Here is a 17,461-nt window from a genome sequence, read left to right on the forward strand (position 1 = left end):
ATAAAAACCCAAATCAAATGCAATGTTATGTATGATATATCATTGTACAATGTTATTCAGCTGCTGAGCCAGCTTAGTGTTTTAACTGGTAAAATCTATAAGGTTAATGAGGACAGTCATGTATTTAATCCCAAGTGTCACCATTTATGGGCCAGCATTTATTGCCCATCTCTAGTTGCGAAAGGTTTAATGCAACCAAGTAGCTTGGTCTAAATTGCAACTAAAGGGAACTCTACCTGAGCAATAGTACTGACTGCTAAGGCAGTATAATACTGAAACTTTTTACTTTCAAACTGCAATAGAACCCTAGAATTTCACCAAGTATCTTCTTGACAACCATGAGTTAATACAGAACACTGCATGGTCAGTAGAACTTTCCTGGGAATACTGTATGCTAAATGTGATTGAGTCAATTCTTCAAGCCATTCTGCAGTATCTGAAGAAACTTGCTGAAAACTTTACAATCAAAAGACAAGGTAAATTTTAAGACCAGACAATAATCTTGGAATGAAAAAATGGATAAAAAGAGCCTTAGGCGTGTACAAGAGTTAAGAACTACCATCAATGATGGGAGAAAAATTAAGGATACAATTGAGAATCAGGCCTTGTATATGTTGAATTGGGAAAGAGCACTCGACCACAATAGCAAAATGGCATGCCTTACTTGAAGGGACAGTGTTGATGATTTCTTACTCTATCCCCTGGGATAACATCAATCCTTATTTTTGGTGTTTGAATTAGCGAGGAACATCAACTTTTCAATCTTAAAATGAGTGTTCTAAAAGGTACAAGTAAAAAAGTTAACTTGTGTAAGATTTCCCCCAATCACTGTGTAACAGGAACTTCAAGGCTTCACAGAATACTGTTAACACAAAAAAGTCACAGATTTATGCAAGAATAATTTTTATTGCTGTTGTGTATTTAACGTGATAAATACTTAATATGCTATTCAATGAGGTTTTATTAGGAAACCATTTATTTGTAACCAGTTTCTAAAGTGCACATTTGACTACTGCCAATAGAAAAACTAAAAGGAAATGAACAGCATTTCATCTAAATGTACAATGATTCTGTATATTTATGTCTCTTATGCAAGGTAAAACCACATTTCCATTCAAAAAGTAATATACAGTTGAAGGAAATAGGTCAGTCTAAGACATTACACCTACTTACTAATTCTTAAGCCAATGCTACACTTTTTAAATAAAGGAAACATTTATTTCCCTTATATTAACTATTCTTGAATTACAGGTGTTTCTAAATGCAAGAAAACAAATATACAGAGTATTTGGCTTTTAAATAACCACATTTTACATTTACTTACAGGAGTTCATTTGCCCAGGATTCTGCTTCATTCCAGCACCAAGGATACTTTTCTATACGTGGGAGACTGTCCATAATAGCCCAACAGAAGCAGTTTTCTTCCATGGAGGCTTTAAACACTAATCCCTGTTTATATGAACAGTTATTACCTGAGGTGCTCGTGCACCAGCAAATACATAATACAGCTGATACGAAATGCAGTATGGCTGAGGAAGTCATTAAAAAGGTCTTTTACTTTTAGACTAATTTGTTTATACACTACTTTTATTTCATGGCTAGAGATTACCACAATGTTCCCATTATGTGGTTTACAAGGCATAGGTTAAGTGCTTCAAAACTTCAGACATACATTATATACAAACTAAATAGATTAACTGCTGATTGTGTCAGGAAAGTAATGATACTGAGGTCAGTGAGTATTGGTGTCACCTTATGCATCTCTATACCGTTCATGATGTGTCACTCTAACCACTGATGTGTTCTCATTTTACTTCAACTTGCAAACCAGTCTCAAAATCCTCAAGAATGATATGCTGTCAATCCAGGCAATGTAAAGTAGTAGCAGAAATTCAAATTCTTTCATGCTTCAGTACAGTATCAGTCCAACAAAAGAGCAAGTCCACATTTTAAGGAATTGGAAAGGCAGGTAGCCTGACCTGCATTACATTAACCACAATGGTCCATGGTGCATAGTAGATTCAGCAATAATGGAGCACCAATTCAATTTTATCATACCAACAGTTTAAAGTGCAAATGTTTCTGGTCATGGAGCAATGCACACCAGTGAGATGGAAAAGAATTTTTCAGGTTTCTAAGAGAAGCTCTCCAAGATGTAAAAGATGAGCTCCATCACAACTGGCCCTTCACTCAGCTGACAAGCTCCACCATGGATTACAGGAACCAAAGCACTGTCCAGGTCATTCATGTACTGTGAAGGAAGGGGCTGTCCATTGCTACCAGCTTGATATCCAACCTGAATAAGTAAATAGAGGGGCAGGAAAATAGATTGGTATCTATAAGCCAGTTTTAAAAATGAATTTCATCAATGCCATTGATCCAAATTAGACAGTTTGCACACAAAAAATATTCAATTCCACTTCATTATGAGCAGTGATTAGAAAGACACAAGGACAATGCACTACACTTAAAAAAAACAATTAAATATGCATGCAAGTTTACCTGCAGTATTATACTGATTAAAGTTGACAATTTATTTGGACATTTTCTAAGAACCACAATCAGAATAAGACAAGTAAAAAGTTATTGATCCCATCCAGCCCATCTCATCATTTAAGTCGACATTCTGGATCATTCTCATCTCCTTTCTGCCCTGGCACCACATCTATATTTCTCTATTCACTATTGAAATCAGGAAGGCGTCATTCCCTTAAGATGTTTCAACTAAATTCATATTTACTTCCCAAGTAGCAGTCCAATCCATAACTGAAAAGTACTAGATTTAAACTGAACTCTAGGCTTCCTTGGCTATTTTAAAATTGCTTCTCCATGTCCATCAGACTCCCAGCATTATTTTAAGCTTACATCTCATTCTGTTCTCTCCCACCCATCCCCCACTTTTCTTCCCATTCCCAACTCCAGCTCAAGTTTAATGAACCATGAAGTGCCTGTGAGGCAAATCAAGTCCCAGTAACATACTTGTTGCCCCCTCTAAAGTCTAATGCTTTTGATCTTTTCATGATTAAACACAATCTCGACAATTCTTCAGTGCAGTTTCACAATTCTTTATACAAGCTTTATTTTTAGATTTATAGCTTACGGATCTGCAACATCAACATTCTAGCTTTTTTGAAAGTGAGGAAAATATGCTATTAATTAAAGCTTAGTTTGCCGGAATACCTGGTCTGAATCAAGTGTGACACGGAGACCCAGTTTTGCCTTTCCATCTTCTTTCAGCAGTTTAAGGTGGGGGCAGAGTGCTAAGCAAAATGCCTTGGCCACATTCTCTGTAAGTTTGCTATGATCAGCTGGGTCACTTAGACCACTGGGCTGGTCTTCACTCTGCAGAAAAAACACCTTAAAGCAAGAAAAGATTATTCAATTTTAATGACTTAACATGAGCCAATATGTAATTGCATGACTGGAATTCATAAACTGTAACAACTTGCATTTATATAGCGCCTTTAACGTAGTAAAATGTCACAAAGCGCTTTAGAGAGCATTAACAGAATCTGACACTGAGCCACACAAGGAGATATCATGACAGATGACCAAAAGCTTAGTCAAGTAGTAGGTTTTAAGGAGCGTCTTAAAAAAGGGGGCGGTGGGGGAGCAGAAAGTTAGTGCCCGAGAGGTTCAGGGAGGGAATTCAAGAGCTTAGCACCCAAGCAGCTGAAGGCATGGCCATAAATGGTGGAGCAAAAAAAATCTGGGATGCACAAGGGGCAAGGCAATGGAGGGATTTGAATACAAGAATGAGAATTTTTAAATGTAGCAACCTATATGCTGAGAAAATTGCAAGATACTCACCTTCAGGAAAATTAAACACCCATCAGCACCTCACCCAGATGTCATGTCATTACAAGCATAGCTCTACCCCAAGTCAGCAAGATCCAAAAGACAGTTAAAGACCTATAGTCTGGCAAAGCTGCTGGTCTCAACTGACTCTCTGTAGACTTCTATAAAGCTGTTCTCCACGTGCTGAGACACTCCCCTTACCGGAGCACATGCCATCATGTTCTAGCAATGAGTGCATTCAATGACACTTCAAGAGCTGCCACTTACAAGAACAAAGACCCATTTTGTACAGACTTCCAATTTTTAAATGGTGAACGTGGCCCCCAGAACAGGTACAAAAATGGACCAAATGCTTCTGCATCAAACAAAACAGTGCCATTCACAGAGCACCAAATAGGCACTAATCAATGAGGTATACCACTAACAGCACAAATATCCTAGCAGAATACTCTTCCTTGATGTAGAAAGGTGTCAGACTATCCAGACTGCAGCAAATGATCTTCACGAACACTCAGGAAATGGGTCAAAATTCTGTAAATCACACCCTGCTTCAGTGAGCATCATTGTACAGTATCCCCCCCAATAGGCATTGAGCTAGGCTTTTTTCTGTTCCCTCTCTTTTTGCTGTGTACAGAACCAGCAACACCCCAAGAACTAACTCACATCCATAAAGTACAAAGTGGAACAGAACATAGCATCACTATAGACCAACGATGTACTATTAAACATTAGCAATGCTACTACCTCCCTTCACAGCAAATTCTGAGACAAAGGACTTCAGGCAAATCTTGATGTACAAATTGAACTACTCAAACAGGGTTTATGATATATAATATTCAACTCATTTACTAGAATCTTACTAATTTGCACTACAAGTCAGGTTCTCAGAAGAAACCATACACCCTCACCAAGGGAGCACATACGCTAATCTCCACAGGTGGAAGAGCGTACCAACATCACTTCTAGGAAGGGCAAAGTCTGAAATCCTGCCTCCACTATCTATATCCAACAGCATCTCCAAACCTCTTGGGCAGCCAAAAGAACATGCAAGAATCATTCCCGATTTTATGGCATAATGGAAAGCTCCCAGGAGCACATACCTAGAGCAGGTTCATTCAAAGCAAAATTAAGATAGGGATAGGGACATTAAGGGATGCACAAGATAAACAAGGTAATGACAGTGAGATGGCAGAAATATTGAATAATTACTTTGCCTCAATATTTCAGAATGAGACTAACAAGGTGGACATGACATTAGAATAGATCAAAAAGTATATCAAGACATTTAAGATAGAAAGGAAGGATACAATTGATAAATTAGACAAACTTAAGAGGGGATAAAACCCCTAGTCCAGATGGACTGCATCTGTGCACACAGAACAAATCCAGGGAACTGTAGACCAGTTAGCTTAACATTGGTGGTAGTAAGATAAATCTTTACTCAAAGATGTAATAGAAAAACATCTAGAACCAAACAAATAATCAGCACAGATTTCAACGGGAAGGTTATGCTTGACCAACCTTGCTGAATTATTTGAAGTAACAGAAAGAGTAATTCAGTGAACGTAATATACATGGGCTTTCAAAAGGCACTGCATAGTGGACTCATGACTACGGTCAGAGAACAAGAATGGATGGCAAATGCTACAAAACAGAATAGGGCTTAGCAGTAGTTACGCAAACTAGTGGAAGGCGGGTAGTGGTGTTACTCAGGGATCGGTGCTGAGACCACTTGTTCATCATTTGCATAAATGATTTGGACTCGAATCAGATGTACTACACCAAAATTTGCAGTCAACACCAAATTGGGGGTTTAGTTAAAACTGAGAAAGACTGCAACAAAATATAAAGAAAAAAAGTTGCTGACTAGCAGAAGCAAAGCAGTGGAGGAGAAAATACAAAAGAGGTGCCCATCCCAAGATGCCAACAAAATTAATGCAAAACAATGATGTTGACCAGAAATAATGTATTTAGATACATTTTTTCGGTTACCTCTGTCCATCTGATGACCTTGCCATTTGTTTTGAATTCTGACCCATGAAATATCTTCACACTTGTAATTTCATCCATGGATTTTCCATCAATTGGACTGACAACGCTACAATTTTAAAATCAAAAAGTTTAAATCAATGCATTGATAATTTAGTACATTACAAATCAGAAGCACATGGGCTTTTATTACAAGCATTTAGTGTAAAGCTGCATTTTGCTGAAGTCTTGTCATATTCTGAAAACAAGCCTCTGATTTTATAAATGAGTAGGAGGTCTGGTCTACCCTCACGAGCAACTGCACATGGATAGCAAATATAAATTAAATCAGCAGCCAAAGGTGATATTCAAATACAGTGTGGTATTCTAAATGGCTGATTACATGCCCAGCCATTTTAAACCTCAATGTCCAAGGACAGCACTGTAAAGTGATCTCGGTCTATATTTCCACTTCCTTCTATCTCCAGAAAAAAAGTGCAGTAAATTCAGGCAAGCAGGACAATGAGATTTATAGCTCTTCAGCACCATCATTTCATATTGCAGTGCCTGATATCATGCCTCATTAGACTACACAAATCTCTGAACATTTTCTTAGTGAGAAGCTATTCTGCGAGTTTTATTTTACAAATTGTTAAGTTATACTAGTTTTCCCTCCCTGCCTAATATTTTAAAGCCAAAGATTTACCCTTTGTTGATATTTTTGTCATCTTCTGTCCACTGGATGTGAACCTGTTCCTGTGGTTCTTCTGCATCAATTTTGCCACAGGTTATGGTAAAATCTTTCATCTCTCGTAGTGCTTGTCGCAGAGAATCCATTGTTTCAGCTGAGATTTGTACCATCATACCATCTGAAATTACAGCATTCAAATAAATGTCAGTTTACAGCAAAACAATCAGAACAAAACAGCACAGATCTTCAACCATGAGTTTTGAACAGGATGCAAATTTTCATATATTTCTAGCAAATGTAAAAGACAGTAACCCAAAGGAAGTGTTGGACAGAGTTAAGAAACAATCCAGAATTATTTTTCCAGAAGCATGCAAAAGTTATTGTATTTAAAACAAGATTCTAAATTTATTACCCCCACCTTGAAGATTATTATTTTTATCCTTGTGTAAACAATGATGGGATGGTAACAAGATGCCCGTGTGTACAATGACAATATAGAACTTCCACTTTTCGATTGGTCAAATCAGAATCAATCCTGGATCTATGACATGACACACTGGTGTAGTTGTTAAAATATCAACTTTGTAATGACAACTGTGGAGGGATGGAACTAAAGTGTACCCAAAACACAAGTTCTGAACTATACAAAACATTAACTGCTAAAATTGATCTTTTCCCCCTTGGTTGCATATTGTTTAGCACCATTACCTTCTACAATGCTAGACTTGGCCAGGTAGCCAGAAGATGATTTCAGAGCACCGCTGAACACAAAGAAGCTGGCTCCAGTTACTGCAAAACAGAAAACTTGTCATTTATATTAACTGTGGATCATCTTAATGTGCATTCACTACTATCAAGAACTAAGCAATGACAATACTACCTTATTACAGATTCTATTTGACAAAGAACAGTTATATTAATCTTATAAACACTTGGAATACAAGTTTCATACAGAGAAAGGCATGCCAACACAAAAATAAACCAAACGTTGGAATAATTTTGTTTTATCAAGTTAAGACAAGGCACCTCAAACACTTACCCTTTCTGGGCTGATTGTGGATACTGATGGCCTGTGTTTGGTAGTTCCCATCATCATTCTGAACACACACCAAGTGTGAATCTGCCTTGTCATTGAAGCAAGCTCCAAATGCTAGCACATGCTCATTGGATTTGTTCATGGCTTTCATCATCTTCATCAATTTGGCCCCATAACAAGGAGAGATAGCTCAACATAACTAGTCTTCAAAAGGATTAAAAATACTACGTGTACAAATTCCATTACTGTCTATACAGAATTTGTCTTTGCACCAGATAATCTAAACTGCACGTATGTCACAGATGTGAACCAAGTTTAAGCAGAACATGAGCACGAAACTTGTGTTTATATGATTTTATGAGTTACACATAGTTCCTTAAAATTAACAAGGGATTAGTATCTGGCACACAAACATGAGAGTGCCCAGTATTCAGATTCCTATCCAGTTAAATTAAATGACTTGGTAAACATTGGCAGTATTGACCATAATGCAAGGCATGGTGGTGGTTCAGGAGACAGGGATTAGTGAGAAGACGGTATCTGATTAAAAACAAGGGCATACAAAGTGGCCAAAACTAGTGGGAGGACAGAAGATTGGGAAGCTTTTAAAAGCCAGCAAAGAATGACTAAAAAAAATGATTAAGGGAAGATAGACTATGAAAGTAAACAAGCACAAAATATAAAAACAGATAGGAAGAGTTTCTATAGGTATATTAAAAGAAAAAAAAGAGAAAAAAAAAAGAGAGAGTGGCTAAAGTAAATGTTGGTCCCTTAGAGGATGAGACTGGGGAAATAGTGATGGGGAACAGGGAGATGGCAGAAACTCTGAACAAGTATTTTGCATCAGTTTTTATGGTAGAGGACACTAACAATATTCCAACAGTGGATAGTCATGGGGCTATGGGGGGGGTGGGGGGGAAAGGGGGGAGGAACTTAACACAATCACAATCACTAAGGAGGCGGTGCTCAGTAAGATAATGGGACTAAAGGCAGATAAATCCTCCTGGATCTGATGGCTTGCATCCTAAGGTCTTGAGAAGTAGCGGCAGGGATTGTGAAGGCATTGGTTGCAATTTACCAAAATTCCCTGGATTCTGGGGAGGTCCCAGCAGATTGGAAAACTGCAAATGTAACACACCTATTCAAAAAAGATGGCAGACAAAAAGAAGGACACTATAGACCAGTTAGCCTAACATCTGAGGTTGGGAAAATGTTGGAGTCCATTAGAGAAGCAGTAACAGGACATTTGGAAAAGCAAAATTTGGTCAGTCAGCATGGATTTATGAAGGGGAAGTCATGTTTGACAAATTTGCTGGAATTCTTTGAGGATGTAATGAACAGGGTGGATAAAGGGGAACCAGTGGATGTGGTATATTTGGACTTCCAGAAGGCATCTGACAAGGTGCCACATAAAAGGTTACTGCACAAGATAAAAATTAATGGGGCTGGGGGTAATATCTTAGCATGGATAGAAGATTGGCTAACTAACAGAAAACAAGAGAGTCGGGATAAATGGTTCATTCTCTGGTTGGCAATCAGTAACGAGTGGGGTGCTGGGACCCCAACTATTTACAATTTACATTAACGACTTGGAAGAGGGGACTGAGTGTAACGTAGCCAAGTTTACTGACGATACAAAGATGGGAGGAAGGGTAATGTGTGAGGAGGACATAAAGAGGCTGCAGGAGGACATAGACAGGATAAGTGAGTGGGCAAGAATTTGGCAGATGGAGTATAATGTTGGAAAATGAGAGGTCATGCACTTTGGCAGAAAAAAATCTCAAAGAGCAAGTTATTATTTAAATGGAGAAAGATTGCAAAGTGCTGCAATACAGCAGAACCTGGGGGTACTTGTGCATGAAACACAAAAGAATAGTATGCAGGTACAGCAAGTGATCAGGAAGGCCAATGGAATCTTGGCCTTTATTGCAAAGGGGACGGTGTATAAAAGCAGGGAAGTCTTGTTACAGCTGTACAGGGTATTGGTGAGGCCACACCTGGAATACTGCGTGCAGTTTTGGTTTCCACATTTACGAAAGGATATTCTTGCTGTGGAGGCAGTTCAGAGAAGGTTCACTAGGTTGATCCCGGGGGTGAGTGGGTTGACTTGAGGAAAGGTTGAGCCTCGACTCATTGGAATTAAGATGAATGAGAGGTGATCTTATAGAAACGTATACGATTATGAGGGGGCTGGACAAGGTGGATGCAGAGAGGATGTTTCCACTGGCTAAGGGGCTGCCCATTTAGAACTGAGATGAGAAGAAATTTTCTCTTGAGGGTTCTGAATCTGTGGAATTCGCTGCCTCAGAGTGCTGTGGAAGCTGGGACATTAAATAAATTTAAGACAGAAATAGACAGTTTCTTAAACAATAAGGGATTATGGGGAGTGGGCAGGGAAGTAGAACTGTGTCCATGATCAGATCAGCCATGATCTTATTGAACGGCAGAGCAGGTTCGAGGGGCCCCCTTATGGCCTACTCCTGCTCCTATTTCTTACTTTCTTATGTAAGACCACCTCCCTCTCATCTCATGAGTATCTCCCACTTAATAGTGCCCCGATTGTATTTTGAAACAATTTCAAATATTTACTCAGCTAGCACTCTAAAATCTACTCAGCTATTACAACCCAGATCTTTTAGCTCATTATGTTCAGTTGGGCCCTTTATTTTATCATATTTTAGCATCAGTAATTCTCAATATTATCATCTGCTAATCATCTGCCTGTTGCTAAGTCTCTGAATGTTATCAAAACAGAAAATGCTGGAAATCTCAGCGGGTCAGGCAGCATCTGTGGAGAGGAAGCAGTGTTAATGTTTCAGGTTGATGACTCATCAGAACTGGAGCATGTTCAGAAAGAACACATTCTTAAGCAGCACTGAAAGGGGGAGGGGAAGAAAGAACAAAACGGAAGGTCTGTGACAGGAGAGATTAGAGACACAAAAGGGATGATGGGTCAAATTCAAATGGTAATGCCACGAGTTAGAAAAACATTAGTCAAGATAGGGTGTGAATGGCAGGATAATGACCAGCTGCCATTAGAGACAAGGAGGAAAAAAAACACAGGCTTGGGGGGGGGGGGGGGGGGGGGGGGGGGGCGAAGGGAGCCAAAGATTGGCAGCGGTTGTGCTCTGAAATTGTTGAACTCTATGTTGAGTCCAGAAGGCTATAAAGTGCCTAAACGAAAGAAGAGGTGCTGTTCCTCGAGCTTCATTGGAACAGTGTAGGAGGCCGAGGACGGAGAGGTCAGAGTGGGAACGCAGTGGAGAATTAAAGTGACAGGCGACCAGAAGCTCAGGGTCACACTTGCGGACTGAACGGAGGCGCTCCGCAAAGCAGTCACCCAATCTACGCTTGGTCACTCCAATGTAGAGGAGACCACATCGTAAGCAGCGAATACAATATACTAAATTGAAAGTACAAGTAAATCGCTGTTTCACCTGGAAGGAGTATTTGGAGCCTTGGATAGTGGGAAGAGGAGGTAAAAGGGCAGGTGTTTGCACGGAGAGGGGCCGTTGGAAGGGTAGGGGGTGCTTGTGGAATGGACCGGGGTGTCGTGGAGGGAGCAGTCCCTTCGGAATGCTTAGAGGGGAGGGAAAGATGTGATTGGTGGTGGTATCACGCTGGAGGTGGCAGAAATGGTGGAGGATGATCCGTTGAACGTGGAGGCTAGTGGGGTGAAAGGTGAGGACAAGGGGAACCCTGTCATGGTTCTGAGAGGGAGGGGAAGGGGTGAGGGCAGAGGTGTGGGAAATAGAACTGACATGGTCGAGGCCCATGTTAACCACTGCAAAGGGGGATCGTCGGTTGAGGAAAAAGGAAGACATGTCAGAGGCACTAGTGTGAAAGGTAGCGTCGCCAGAGCAGATGCGACGGAGACAGAGAAACTGGAAGAATGGAATGAAGTCCTTACAGGATGCGGGGTGGGAGGAAGTGTAGTCCAGGTAGCTGTGGGAGTCAGTGGGCTTACAGTGGATACTGGTCGAAAGCCTATCCCCAGAACTGGAGACGGAGAAATCGAGGAATGGAAGGGAAGAGTCAGAGATGGACCATGTGAAGTGAGGGAAGGATGGAAATTGGATGCAAAGTGAATGAAATTTTCAAGTTCAGGGCGAGAGCAGGAAACGGCACCAATACAGTCATCAATGTACCAGAAAGAGGGGCGAGGGAGGGGACCCGTGAAGGACTAGAACAAAGAGCGTTTCACACATCCCATGAAAAGGCAGGCATAGCTAGGACCCATGAGGGTTCCCATAGCAACACCTTTAATTCGGAGGAAGTGAGTGGAATTAAAGGAGAAGTTGTTCAATGTGAGAACAAGTTCAGCCAGGTGGAGGAGGGTGGTGGTGGATAGGGACTGGTTGGACTGCTGGAAAAAGAAGCAGAGCGTTCTCAGGCCATCCTGGTGGGGGATGGAAGTGTAGAGGGATTGAATGTCCAGTGAAAAGGAGATGGTTGGGGCCGGAAAACTGTTAAAAAAGTGACGGAGGGCATCGGAGTCATCGCGGATGTAGGTGGAAAGAGAGTGGACAAGGGGAGAAAAAAAAATAGAGATGGGAAGAAAAAAGTTCTGTGGGGCAAGAACAGACTGAAACGATGGATCTACTGGAGCAGTCCTGTTGTGGATCTTGGGAAGGAGGTAGAAGCAGACTGTGCGGGGTTGGGGAACTATGAAGTTGGTAGCTGTGGAGGGAAGATCTCCAGAGGAGAGGTCAGTGATGGTATGGGAAATCATGGCTTGATGTTCATTAGTGGGGACATGGTCCAGGGAAAGGTAGGAGGAGGTGTTAGCGAGTTGGTGTCAGCGAGTTGGCGATCAGCCTCTGCAAGATAGAGGTTGGTTCGCCAAACAACAACAGTGCCACCCTTGTCAGCAGGTTTGATGACAAGGTTGGCGTTGGATTGGAGTGAGTGGAGTGCTGCAAGTTCAGAGGGAGATAGGTTGGAGAGAGAGTGAGGGGAGCAGAGAAATTGAGACGGCCGATATACCGTCGGCAGTTTGCAATTAAGAGGTCTAGAGAGGGTAAGAGGCCAGAGGGAGGGGTTCACGTAGAGCGAGAATTCTGAAAATGGGAGAAAGGGTCAGCTGTGCAGTGGGAAGACTCCTGGCCGAAGAAGTGGGCATGGAGGCGAAGGCTGCGAAAAAAGAGCTCCGCATTGTGCCGAGCTCAAAATTCAGAGGTGGGGGCATAACGGGAAGAAGCTCAGGCGTTTGCTGAGGACTGATCGTTCGGGGTCAGAAAGGGGAAAGTCAGAGGAGATAGTGAAAACAAGGCAGGGGATGAGATTGGAAGAAGGTATGGGATCAGAGGGAAGTGTAGGGCAAGGTGGTTCCAGAGAGGCGTTTGTGTCCAAGAGATGTTGGAGCTTACGACCCTCGACACTTGAAAAGGAAGGAAAAAAGTTTTTTGTTAAAGCGCTGGATGAGGCGAAGGATGAAATGGAACTGCGGAGCAGGACAGCTGAGAGATAGAGTGAACTGGTGCTGTTGGAGAGAGAAGTCGTGAGTGTACATGTGGCAGCGCATAGCTTCGAGTGTGGATCCCAGGATGTGGCAAGACCAGTGGTTTGAGGAACGTTGAATATTTCAGAGATATCTATAATCCTGGGTGGATCGAAAACAGGAGGGGTGGAATTTCAATTTCAACTCTGTTTTCTCTCCACAGATGCTGCCTGACCCACTGAGGTTTCCAGCATTTTCTGTTTTTATTATAGATTCCAGCATCTGCAATATTATGCTTTTGTTTCTGAATGTTATCCTTTACACCTCCTGTTTTCTCATCTGCAAACTTTCATAACACTCAATTTACTATCTTCACAGCATTTATAAATGTGTATAAATATCACAGGCATATCCTTTAACATTACTTATCTAATTAGAAGCTGATTACTATGCTTTATTATTATTATTTTTTTTACGCCCAGTTACCAAAATTACTTCCACACTTAGAGCTTTCAAGTGTAGAGGAACAAAGGGATCTTGGAGTGCAGGTCCACAGATCCCTAAAGGTAGGCGGCCAGGTAGATAAGGTGGTTGAGGCAGCATAAGGAATACTTGCTTTTAATAGTCAAGGCATGTAATACAAGAGCAAGGTTAGGCTTGAACTGTATAAAACACTGGTTAGGCCGCAGCTGGAGTACTGTGTGCAGTTCTGGTCACCACATTACAGGAAAGATGTGATTGCACTGGAAAGCGTGCAGAGGAGATTTACAAAAATGTTGCCTGGGTTGGAGAGTTTTGGCTATGAGGAAAGATTGGAGATGCTGGGTCTGTTTTTTTTGGAACAGAGAAGGCTGAGGGGAGACCTGATTGAGGTGTATAAAATTATGAGGGGCTTGGATAGAGTGAAGAGGAAGGACTTGTTTCCCTTGGCAGAGGGGGCATAGATTTAAAGTAATTGGGGGGAGGTATAGAGGAGATAGGAGGGGAAATTTATTTACCCTGAGGGTGGTGGGGGCCTGGAACTTACTGCCTGCAAGGCTGGTAGAGGCAGAAAGCCTCACCACCGTTTAAAAATACTTGGATGTGCACTTAAAGTGCTGTAACCTACAGGGCTACAAACTAAGAGCTGGAAAGTGGGATTAGGCTGGCGCGAATACAATGGACTGGAAATGGCCCCCTTCCATGCTGTAAATTTCTATGATTCTAGCCACAGGCTATGTGGGACAGCTCATCATCAAACGCATGCTTGAGACTATGAGTGATCCAGAAGGAGTTTCAAAGCAGAATACAAGGGGGCAACATGCATCATTGATTAATATCTTGTGTGGGATTAAAAAAAAACTCAATCACACATGACTGCAGTGTCTAGGTTTAGTGGTACTGATCATTTTACAGATCAACTTGAACTGCAACAATCTGCAGCATTGATCATTTAACTACAATAATCTGCAGCACTAATTGCTTCACAATTTCATTTTTTATAAACAGTGATGCAAATGCCAATAGGTAGTATTTCTTTGCTTCCTAGATCATATCTAGCCTTTTATTTTGTCCCAGGATTTGCTCATTTACAATCTTTCTCCTCCCCTATCCTTTAGAATTATGCACTTTTTGTTCTGTACACCACTAAGAGAAATCACTACTGTATATTCAAAGATCACAGATGAGAAGGACATTCAACCCATCCTTACAAAGAAACCTGGTGCAGAATTATCATAGCAACTAGCTGCCTTTTGAAAGACCCCAGTTATCTCCACTGCCCTGTCCAGAAAATCATTCGAGGTTTGTGAAAGTTGTTTCACTGAATTGCATAACACTGCAATATAAAGAGATCTGTGGTCTACATTGAGCATGCACTGTGGCAGAGGCTCTATAATTATTCACAATATCCATGAGTTTTTAAAGGGAGAGGAGAGGGGAAAAAAAAAACAAAAAAAAACAGGGTTTCTGCTTCTGATCTGTATTTAGTACACATGGAATGTACAAGCACATTTAAGTCAGTCATTACCAGCTTTCAAATAATCTAAATATTGTACCTCATTGTAGCGGTTGCTGGGAACGTTGATGCACGTCTTCCTGACTTCCATGTCCACTACAAGCCCCTGCACGACAGGTAGCTTGTATTGGTAATTCCTGAAATCCTGAATAAAGAGCTTTATATAAGTACAGTATTAATATATTAACAGTACATTTCAGAATTAATTCATTTGCATACGTCAAAAGAAAATCCACATAAAATAAAATAACTTCCAAGCTATCAATAAATGCTGCAAAAGTATCCAGTGAAATGAACAGAAAAGCTCCAAAAATAGGTCTGAAGAGCACACATCACAATCTCTGAGAAGAAGCCCTATTAGTATAAAATTAAATGACAACACAACTGGCTTTCAGAAGCACACATGCAAATAGCCAACAGACACCTAAACTGCCATTGGACATCTATAACCACCGGTAAACTAGGTTACGTTTTCCTCTGGAAGAATTCAACTCAAATAAAACTACTTTATAAAATAAATTCATCAGAGAATATCGACCCACTTTAGATGTGTAGGCCAGGAAACTCTGGTGTGACAAGTGCTTTTCTGTAATCCTCCTCACCAATACTTATACCACATGCATGTTTATCACCTGCTCTACTTTATAACCATTGTACCATGTCCTTCCACATATACAATCTCACCATCTTACCCTGTCCAACACAAATAACAAATAGTGTTTTCAAAGATTGGTTATATACAGACCATCTGGTGAACTTTACAAATTAAAGTTTAAACCACTCTCAGGAAATGCCCTAATGTGAACCCATTCACATTATCAGCAACTGACATTGAGTGCTATATATCAGTAAATGACATCAGATGGACAACAGTTACCACAGTGAGTTTGCTCATGGAAAATTGGAAGATATTTCCTGTTTAACTAAACAAGCTAACATGGGAAATTAAGGATAGTGTTAAATCCAAGGAAGAGGCATACAAATTAGCCAGAAAAAGTAGCAAGCTGAAGGACTGGGAGAAATTTAGAATACAGCAGGAGGAGGACAAAGGGTTTAATTAAGAGGGGGGAAATATAGTACGAGAGGAAGCTTGCCGGAAACATAAAAAATGACTGCAAAAGCTTCTATGGATGTGAAGAGAAAAAGATTAGTGAAGACAAACGTAGGTCCCTTGCAGTTGGATTCGGGTGAATTTATAATGGGGAACAAAGAAATGGCAGACCAATTGAACAAGCATTTTGGTTCTGTCTTCACAAAGGAAGACACAAATAACCTTCCGAATGTACTAGGGGGACCAAAGGTCTAGTGAGAAGGAGGAACTGAAGGATATCCTTATTAGGTGGGAAATTGTGTTAGGGAAATTGATGGGATTGAAGGCCGATAAATCCCCAGGGCCTGATAGTCTACATCCCAGAGTACTTAAGGAAGTGGCCATAGAAATAGTGGATGCATTGTGATAATTTTCCAACAGTCTATCTACTCTGGATCAGTTCCTATGGACTGGAGGGTTGCTAATGTAACACCACTTTTTAAAAAAGGAGGGAGAGAGAAAACAGGTAATTATAAACCGGTTAGCCTGACATCAGTAGTGGGGAAATGTTGGAATCAATCATTAAGGATGAAATAGCAGTGCATTTGGAAAGCAGTGATAGGATTGGTCCAAGTCAGCATGGATTTATGAAGGGGAAATCATGCTGGACAAATCTTCTGGAATTTTTTTTTTGAGGATGTAACTAGTAGAGTGGACAAGGGAGAACCAGTGGATGTGGTGTATTTGGACTTTCAAAAGGCTTTTGACAACGTCCCACACAAGAGATTGGTGTGCAAAATCAAAGCACATGGTATTGGGGGTAATGTACTGACGTGGATAGAGAACTGGTTGGCAGACAGGAAGCAGAAAGTCGGGATTAACGTGTCCTTTTCAGAATGGCAGGCAGTGACTAGTGGAGTGCCACAGGGCTCAGTGCTGGGACCCCAGCTCTTTACAACATATATTAATGATTTAGATGAAGGAATTGAGTGTAATATCTCCAAGTTTGCAGATGACACTAAACTGGGTGGCGGTGTGAGCTGTGAGGAGGACGCCAAGAGGCTGCAGGGTGATTTGGACAGGTTAAGCGAGTGGGCAAATACATGGCAGATGCAGTATAATGTGGATAAATGTGAGGTTATCCACTTTGGGGGCAAAAACAGGAAGGCAGAATATTATCTGAATAGCAACAGATTAGGAAAAGGGGAGGTGCAGCGAGACCTGGGTGTCATGGTTCATCAGTCATTCAAGGTTGGCATGGAGGTACAGCAGCCGGTGAAGGCGGCAAATGGTATGTTGGCCTTCATAGCAAGGGGATTTGAGTATAGGAGCAGGGAAGTCTTACTGCAGTTGTAGAGGGCCTTGGTGAGGCCCACCTGGAATATTGTGTTCAGTTTTGGTCTCTTAATCGGAGGATGGACGTTCTTGCTATTGAGGGAGTGCAGTGAAGGTTCACCAGACTGATTCCAGGGATGGCAGGACCGACATATGAGGAGAGACTG

General features: G+C 41.1%; 1 protein-coding gene across 2 annotated transcripts in view; it reads right to left on the bottom strand.

The window, feature by feature from the left end:
* Positions 1-1,196: 1,196 nt before the first annotated feature.
* Positions 1,197-17,461, bottom strand: part of zfyve9a (zinc finger, FYVE domain containing 9a) — a 129,737-nt gene continuing 113,472 nt past the window's right edge. For both annotated transcript variants that reach the window (XM_070886870.1, XM_070886871.1), the window contains 7 exons: positions 14,970-15,074; positions 7,497-7,647; positions 7,166-7,246; positions 6,473-6,635; positions 5,791-5,896; positions 3,181-3,357; positions 1,197-2,296 (listed from right to left, as the gene is read on the bottom strand). In XM_070886870.1, the coding sequence (XP_070742971.1) occupies positions 2,135-2,296; positions 3,181-3,357; positions 5,791-5,896; positions 6,473-6,635; positions 7,166-7,246; positions 7,497-7,647; positions 14,970-15,074 (945 nt within the window). In that variant the 3' untranslated portion in view covers positions 1,197-2,134. The remainder of the gene's footprint in view (positions 2,297-3,180; positions 3,358-5,790; positions 5,897-6,472; positions 6,636-7,165; positions 7,247-7,496; positions 7,648-14,969; positions 15,075-17,461) is intronic.

This window comes from Pristiophorus japonicus, chromosome 8 (assembly GCF_044704955.1).
Source record: "Pristiophorus japonicus isolate sPriJap1 chromosome 8, sPriJap1.hap1, whole genome shotgun sequence".
Lineage (NCBI taxonomy): Eukaryota > Metazoa > Chordata > Chondrichthyes > Pristiophoridae > Pristiophorus > Pristiophorus japonicus.